The sequence below is a fragment of the Xyrauchen texanus genome, unplaced genomic scaffold (assembly GCF_025860055.1).
Source record: "Xyrauchen texanus isolate HMW12.3.18 unplaced genomic scaffold, RBS_HiC_50CHRs HiC_scaffold_543, whole genome shotgun sequence".
NCBI classification, from domain to species: Eukaryota; Metazoa; Chordata; class Actinopteri; order Cypriniformes; family Catostomidae; genus Xyrauchen; species Xyrauchen texanus.
Window position 1 is genome coordinate 6,672 of NW_026266515.1, and position 8,975 is coordinate 15,646.

At 37.7% G+C, this 8,975-nt stretch overlaps 1 protein-coding gene across 2 annotated transcripts; it reads left to right on the forward strand.

Moving 5' to 3' along the window:
* The first annotated feature begins 772 nt into the window (after positions 1 to 772).
* On the forward strand, positions 773 to 6,304 carry LOC127642314 (centrosomal protein cep57l1-like). Of its 2 annotated transcripts, none has more exons than XM_052124916.1 (11): positions 773 to 837; positions 2,859 to 3,039; positions 3,182 to 3,358; positions 3,861 to 3,982; positions 4,107 to 4,211; positions 4,325 to 4,402; positions 4,474 to 4,563; positions 4,702 to 4,782; positions 4,886 to 5,115; positions 5,254 to 5,398; positions 5,848 to 6,304. In XM_052124916.1, the coding sequence occupies exons 1-11, from the start codon at positions 775 to 777 to the stop codon at positions 6,070 to 6,072; spliced, it is 1,497 nt and encodes a 498-aa protein (XP_051980876.1). In that variant the 5' UTR covers positions 773 to 774; the 3' UTR covers positions 6,073 to 6,304. The 2 variants fall into 2 exon arrangements, with proteins under 2 accessions (XP_051980876.1, XP_051980877.1); XM_052124917.1 differs by lacking the exon at positions 773 to 837 and adding an exon at positions 1,840 to 1,980.
* The last annotated feature ends 2,671 nt before the right edge of the window (positions 6,305 to 8,975 follow it).

Consider the following 8,975-nt stretch of genomic DNA (forward strand, 5'->3'; position numbering starts at 1 on the left):
ATGAAAACAATGTAGGCTACTTTAAATATTTGTATTATCTTAATGGGCCATGAGTGATAAACAAATAGCCTGTATAACCTTGATTATTTTCCAAACAAGATGACTTGCGCCTAAATATCCCTGTAAACCAGATAAAGGAGACACTTTTATTTTTCACTTTGTTTTGAACATTACAGTTGATATAGTTTTAATAATACAGGTTTGTTGTAAATGTCATTTTATTAGGCTATATATTTTTAAGTTGAATATTTGATTGAATGTGTCAGTTGCAAAGGCTGGTATCACTGGGATCGCATGAGCAGACCAAACTTTGATTTGTCTGGGATCCCAAGACCCTTTCTGAAGTATGTTAATGTGTGTGTTTAAATAAATCCGAATGAGATTTTACCGGAAACGTAACGTTAGTGCAGTTCATAAAGTAAACCGCGTAATTTAAATTTCGCTCTGAATTCCCCCTCTGCATACCAAGCTCTGATAAACTATATGATATTTCCATATCTGTGTGTCCATCTTCATACATGCTCTTTATAACGTTTTCATATGCTGATAAACTCATGGTACCGACTAAGTCGAGTTAGAAGTGCACCCACTACATTTAAATTACGCGGTTTACTTATAGATATGGAAATATCATATAGTTTATCAGAGCTTTTTGGATTTATAATGTTCCAAATATAGCCAGCAGATTGTTTGTGTTGTTTGCGTGAACTTTAACTTTGAAATGTTTTAACTGGTGCCCCACCTCTTACTTCTCACCCCTCTTTATGCCGTTCTATGGTATCGTGCTGGGAAAACGGGAAGGAACATCGTGCTTTGCGAGTTACCCATCGCTTGTTGGTAAATGGCGTGTGCCACATTTTGCTTTGCCGATTGCTAGACGTGATTGGCAAACGGTTTGCCAGAATATACCCTGACCGAGGGGGTTCTCAAATCCCTCTGTCTAGGGAGGGGGTTCTTTGTGGCTTTCTATAGTTTTCTGACTGGCCACAAAAGAAACTCGTTATATTAGCAAAAGAACAATCAGTATAATATTATATAAATGTACACACGACAACACATGTAAGATAATTCAACGGCGTTAAATAACGTTCCACGATTGATTCAAGTTCTGTCAGGTAGCTGATAAATTCAAATCTCTCCTAATGGTTGCACTATTATTGAAGCCGCTAATTTAGCAATCCATACGCGCGTACTATCTTGAAAAGAAAAGTGCAAAACATGTCAGATAAAAATACTTACTTAATTCACATTCCCTCTTGCCCGTTGGTTGACACCTTCCTGCGCTCTCGGTCTTCAGTCGATTTCAGTCCATCCATTGCACTGCGACTTGAGTTAACAATTGATGGACAGGTCACACGGTCCAATAGTATTCCAGAAAATAAATAATAGGCGGAGACACACTCAAGACGCACCAATCCACAACTAGACAGGCGTTCTCTTGAAGATTCACTCCTCCCAACTCTAAATTACTGTAGTTTAAATGCGCTTCAATCTCGATGCTTCCTTGCTTGTGCAAAGAACATTCTTAACGATAATTGGTTAACTGCTGGGGCCCTGCCTGTCAATCTTATTTAATGGAAATAATAATATAATAATAATAATGATTTTTTATTTTTTTATTCATATAGAATATGCGTGACTTTCTATCTATCTATCTATCTATCTATCTATCTATCTATCTATCTATCTATCTATCTATCTATCTATCTATATTTATTTATTATTTGTTTATTTATTTATCAGAAAAATACTTGTCTTGCCTAGAAGTAAGCCATTGTGTTTAGGCGGAACCACTGAGGGCGGTAAAAGAAGAGGGAAATTTGAAAGGTAGTTCTCAGGGGCGGCGCTGTTGACTCCAGCTGTTAACATGATATCTACTCACAGCTAATTCGACTGATTCACATCTGTGACTCGGTGAAAAGTCCCTCATCGTATGTGTAACGAAAAAAATTATTGATAATGGATTACTTACGAGATCAGGTAATTTTGCTTTATGTAGTAACGCCTTTTAGATGGTGTTCTTGGCGATGTTGTTTACAGTGAGTTATGCCCGCCGTTAGCATTAGCTTATTAACATTTTTGTTTGTCTAAACCTCTTGAGTAACCTACATTAGTTTGAAACGGATTTATGATACCCTAAATATGCTGTCTAGTTAGGCAGCTCTTTAGGTTTGACACTGTCATTATTCGCATAATAACATACTTTAATATAATAATAATAATAATAATAATAATATATATATATATATATATATATATATATATATATATATATGTTCACATGTTGATTTTCTGATATTTTTTAAAGGAATATTCTGGGTTCAATACAAGTTAAGCTCAAGCGACAGCATTTGTGGCATAATGTTGATTACCACATAAAATTATTTCGACCTGTCCCTCATTTTCTTTAAAATTAAGCTAAAATCATGGTTACAGAGGCACTTACATATGGAATGAATTGGGGGCCAATCCGTAACACTCACTGTTTTAAAAGTATACACAAGATGAAAACAATACAAGTGTTCACATGATTTTAGTGTGATCAAATTGCTAACCTTTTCTGTGTTAAATTATATTCAATTTTAAAAAATTTTTGCCATGACGACATTATGTCTAAGTGCACCTTTAAAGTAAAGGAGGGACGAGTCGAAATTCTTTTTTTGTGTTAATCAACATTATGACAAATGCTGTCGATTCAGCTTAAACTCATTTTGCACTCAGAATATTCCTTTAACAGCCATTTTTAATAGCCATTCTGGGAAGACATAAAAAAAAATTATGATACGTTATCATGTTCAGTCATACTAAGTGGATGTTTTTGCCATAATGAATGGCCTGTGAATCTTTCTTTATTATAGAGTTTAAATCTGGACTCTCCGTCCAAACAGAGTTATTTTGGCAGTTTTCACATGCCCCCAGAGAAACTGTCAAGGCCCCTGTACATGAACACAGTGACACTTCCAGTAGAAAGAAAGAGCTCGGGTGCACAGGAGACCAGTCCAAAGCTTTATCGAGCAGCACCTGATGGTGGAAGCAGTGGTGAGTCCAGTTTAATACTTGCTGTTTTAACAAGACTTAGGTGATATCTATTGCTAGACTTAAAATAATTATCCATGCATAATCACACATTCATGCTATAAAATGGTACAAACTTAAAACAACTGGCCCTGTTCTTGAGCAGCAGTGATATTAGCTTTGAAGACACTGCAGGAGAAGATGCGGCGATTGGAGCTGGAGCGAGTTCAGTCAGCAAAGAAAGTCCAGCACTTCTCTCAGTCAGTTCAACACAAGGCTGACCCTTCTGCACAGAGAGAACAGGACTACATCACCAGAGAGAATGACTCCACACAGAGGAAAGGTAACAGAAAGTGTTGCATTGTTTGTTTTTAATCAGGTTGGCTTGAAAAAGGATTTTCAAGGAATTTATTAGAGGATTCATCCACCAAGTTCTTCACACCCTTTCAGGCTGTTCTGACTTATGCTGTAAAGTGTTGTGCTTGCTACATGCTAAAACATCCTTGCAACATGCTAGTAAAATGTGAAAACATGCTAGCAATGCCTAGCTAAGTGCTAAACATTCTAGCAACTTGATAGCGACAAGCTAAAACATGCTAGCGATGTGCTAAAACATGCTAGCAATGCCAAGCAACATGCTAACAATACCTGGTAAGTGCAACTTCAAACGTTTAAAATTAGTTTAAACTTTCACAACTAGTTTACATTTTCAGACAAGGCTTTTTCAAACCAACCTCAAAGTTTGTCTACAAAATGTATCATCTAGTTTATCAGATATTGTCTCTAAAGTGTATTTGAAATGATTGGCTTGGTACAGTGCTAAATTATTGTCTTTTTCTTTTAAGAACTGGTTTCCAAGCTTAGCTCTGCAGAAATGCGATGCTCTTTGCTGGAAAAGCAGCTTGACTACATGAGGAAAATGGTGAAATGTGCAGAGAGGGACAGAATCACTCAGACAGAAAGACAGGTGAGCAGACTTTAATGTACCTATAGTTAAATTTCATCTTTCAGTATTTTGATTCTTAATAAATTATATTATGTGTTGATGCTTGGTGTTCTTTATCTTTTTCTGTACTCTGTTATGGCCTTAGGAGACAGCGTTTAAGGAGAGCACACATATACAGGCTCAGCTCAACAAATTGGAAAAACTGGAAAAAGAGTATCTGAAACTCACCAGTACACAGTCTGTCACTGAGGTATACACATAGTATGCACTCCTTTCATTTGGCAGAAAAAAATGGCACACTTACAAATTGAGTATAATGCTCTTTTATTTTAAATTAACCTGGTATGTTGTTTTTGTCTAAAGCGGAAGATTGAGCTCTTGGAACAGAAACTCCTAGAGGAGGAACATGAACGCAAGCTTGTGCAGGAGAAAGCAGAGGAGGTAAAAAAACATGCAAACACATTCTCCTGTCCCTTTTAAGAGCAATTTTTAAATATGCATTATGTTCTCAGTTACAGAGAGAGCTAAAGAACAATCTCTTCTCCCTTTCTGCTGCTACTCAACCTAAAGGGAAAAAGAAAAAGAAGAAAGACAAGGTCAAGGTAAAAATCAAGATCTGCCATATTATACAGTGAGCACTAGGTGGCAGTGTATTTACAGAAAAGAATACCACAGATGAACTCTGCTGTAGTGAGTAGAATTAATGGTAGTGTTTATTCTTTCATATAATGTGACATCAGATGTCCCCCTCGGTGGAGATGGAGGTACCCCTCCCTCAATATCTTCCGAAGACTAAGTGCCTACTATTTGTGGCTGGAACAGTGAGCATGACCTTAACCATGACACAACATAACATAGCTTAATTATTTACAGTTGTAGTTGTGTATCTTTTTTATTTCAAATTTCTCAATCTCTCTCACACAGTCGACCAGTCCTAGCCACTCAGTCAATGCCAATGTCCAAAGTGTGTTACATATGATGAAGCACAGGAACCCAAGGCTTTGTGAGAGAGTTAGTGCTCTGCAGAAGTCAGGTTCTGAGCACCAACGCGCCCAACGCAGACCTCCATCCTCACCCAGCAAAGCAGCCTCCACCCTAGGTAGCATCTCTGAAATTCTGCTCACCCTACAGGATGAACTGGGACAGATGAGCTTGTGAGTAACACCATCCTGACTGTGGACAGTTCAAAATCAGTTGTTTGGCTGTGCAACGGTTCAAGAGATAACTGGAGTAGAATTTTGTTTGCGGTTCTATCATGTTGCTTTATGGGACTTTGTGTTTTTGTGTGATAGTGAACACCAGGAACTGGTCAGGCAGATAGATGAGACAGATAAACGAGAGCTCAGAGAGGATCTAGAACGAGAGCTGGGCTCTCTGGTCAAGAGAATGGAAGATAAAGCTGCTCAGATCTCCACACTCCGCAAAGATCAGCAAGCGGTGAGTGTGATTGACTGTATGCATCAAGCTTTTCTGACCCTGTTTACACCTGGTATTAACATCCATCTTGGGTAATCCAATCACAAGTGGTCAAGGCAAAATAACAGGTTGAAATGGGATCCAAACAAAATGGGTGACTTGTGGTTCAGTACGTTTCTCATTCACTAAAAATAATCGGCTCATAAGAGTAATTTGTTCAGGAATCAGGCTATGCTGGCCATGATGTATGTGTTAGGGTGTAGATTCAAAACACCTGGCTCATAAAAGTGCTTTCAGGAATCAGATTGAATTGAAATCTGATCACAAGTGGTCACAGGAGAAGCACATTACTACCAGGTGTAAACAGCTACTGTCTCACCTAACATCTTGTGATTGGCTCACTAAAGGCTGATGTTAATACCAGATGAAAATAGGGTCTCTCTGTCTTTTTGTATATTTTATTTCTGTAGGTTCAGAAACTCTCTAAGCCATCTTCCAGCCCCAGACAGAAGCTACCTAGGACAGCCAGTGTAGAAGGTAATACTAGGTTACAAATGCAAGGTGGTATACATGCCTTGCCAACATCCCCAGTTAAAGCTTCACCCAACAAGACACAGAAACAGTGCAGAACCAACCAGGAGCACCTGAGGCTCCTCAGAGACACACAGAGACTGTGCTCCAATCTCCACAGATAAGACGTCCACCTGGAGCTATAGTCTGTTTCATTGTCCTGAAATAACCATTCTGGTCTTGAAGAAAAGTCATAACTTGAAAGAAACAGAATGACACCTGATCGTTGCCTTCCGAAAGCGCTGCATTAATCTGTATCTAAATGTGGGATTGTTGTAGATCGGGTCCACATTTGATATGAGCTGAACTCAACTCTAAATGACTTAAATGAGATTTTTAATTTATTTTTATTTCTGTTCTGTATATTTTGCTGTTTTAATAATATGTAAATAAAAATGTAACTGCAGAGCAGCGTGGCCTTTTATTTTCTGCAGTTTATGGTCATTAAGTCATTGTGTGGATTTTCATATTTAAGACTTGCATCATTACTGTTAAACTAATTGTTTTAATATCCACTCCATGCATTTGAAGATCCAGTATTAGCAATGTAAACATGCAGAAACGATGATTGACTTTGAAACATGATATGGAAAAAGTGTGTGGGCAGATATCAAAAAAGATTTGGTAACACTTTACAAAAGGTTCAATTCATTAACATTAGTTAATGCATTAGGTATCATGAACTAACAATGAACATAATTTTTTACAGCATTTATAAAAATGTATTGATGGTTAAAAAAATTGTTCATTGTTAATAAATGTAACCTTATTGTAAAGTGTTACCAAAGATATCAGTACAGCTGCTCTTTCTGTGCATTTGAACAGGTGGATGTGCTATGGCAGCTTTTGGAAAGCCCCACATGCCACAAAACCTCAAAGTAATACAATTCTGTCATCATCGTCATTTACTCACCCTCATGTTTTTCCAAACCCAAATTACCTGTATCTCAGTCACCATTCACTCATAATCTTTTTTTATATATATATATATATATTTAATTTTTTCAAATGCAGTGAAAGTGAATGGTGGCTATAACTTTATTTCCATGGAAGAAAGGTTAGGAACAACATGAGTATGAATAAATGGTGGCAGAATTGTAATTTTTACAATTTAACAATGCATCTATGGGCAACTACCCTCAAACTAGGTGTTATTCTGGTCTTAATCATTGTAAGTGTAATATAGCCATCCTTAAAATATTTATTTCTGATAGAAATGTGATGGGGTAACAATACATTCACATTTATGCATTTGGCAGACGCTTTTATCCAAAGCAACTTACAGTGCCCTTATTACAGGGACAATCCCCCTGGAGCAACCTGGAGTTAAGTGCCTTGCTCAAGGGCACAACAGTGGCATCTTGGTGGTGCTGGGGATTGAACCCCTGACCTTCTGGTCAGTAATCCTGAGCCTCAACCACTACTGCCCACAATAATGTCAAGGACGAACAAGAAGAAAAGACAATGAGTATTGCAGCATCAGCTTTTGTGTGGTTTCTTAGATGTATCAGCTGACAAATCATTTCCTTCACAATTTCCACAACAAAATTATCCTTTTTTCTGGCACTGGTCTTATTCCAGCCACACATTGTGAGTCAATAGAACAGTAGTTTTAAGTTACCACCACTTATATGATATATATACACTCTGATCAGCCACAACATTAAAACCACCTGCATAATATGGTGTAGAGCCCCCTCGTTCCGCCAAAAGAGTGCCAACCTACATGTTATTCTTCTCACCACAATTGTACAGAGTGGGTATCGGAGTTACTGTAGACTTTGTCAGTTCGAAGCAATCTGGCCATTCTCCATTGACCTCTCATCAACAAGGCATTTCCATTCACAGAACTGCCGCTCACTGGATGTTTTTTTGTTTTTGGCACCATGCGGAGTAAATTCTAGAGACTGTTGTGCATGAAAATTCCAAGAGATCAGCTGTTACAGAAATACTCAAACCAGCCCATCTGGCACCAACAAACATCAATGTGATTATCTAATCAGCCAATCATGTGGCAGAAGTGCAATGCATAAAATCACACAGATATGGGTCAGTAGCTTCAGTTAATGTTCACATCAACCATCAGAATGTGGAAAAATATGATCTCAGTGATTTCAACTGTGGCATGATTGTTGGTGCCAGATGGGGTGGTTTGAGGATTTCTGTAACCACTGATCTGGGATTTTCACACACAACAGTCTCAAGAGTTTAATCAGAATGATGCCAAAAAACATCCAGTGAGCGGCAGTTCTGGGGCCGTTGTTTTAAATGTTGTGGCTGATCGAAGTATAAATTGCAGAGAACAGAGCAAATTTTATTTTAAAATGCAGGAAACAATCACAATCTAGTGGCAGCCAGGCAGAAATGGTGGGACTGCTTTGTTCAGCCAGTTTCATTGGAATATGCTGTGAGACAGTACACATTATATCAATATTGCATAAACTCGAGCCAGAGAAACATTTGAATACAAGAAACACTGTAGCCAGTAGTGACAAACACAAGAGTGAGATTTTTCTTTCCTTAATTCTGGCAAGATAATAGCATATGCATACTAATTTGCAAGGTATCGAGAAATACATCCGACTTAAAGACTAAAATTCATTACATGATTGATTCACCTGTTACACTGGATCTAGCAAAGTGTCAATGCAATATTGCACTTCTCTGAAATTGTTTATTACCATTTTTTTATGGTCAGCTTTTCAGTAGTGCTTTAGGGGTAAACAAAACACACACACACACACACACACACACACATCCAATCCAGAGATGAAGTCTGATTATTTAATGCAATGTAAGCGGAACTAAAGCTGACTCTCAGAGTGACTGCATTTGAGTATTTTATTTTAAGGACTGTTTTAGGACAAAAGGACATGACCTCCTTATCCAGGGATCTTCAATTGAGAAACTAGACAGGACTGTTTTTGTAGATTATCTCAAGGCTATTAACAAATAAATGTGGACACGAGCTTAAGGAAAACCACAAACCACATTTTTAAAATCGAATGCAAGAAATTATGAACTTTGT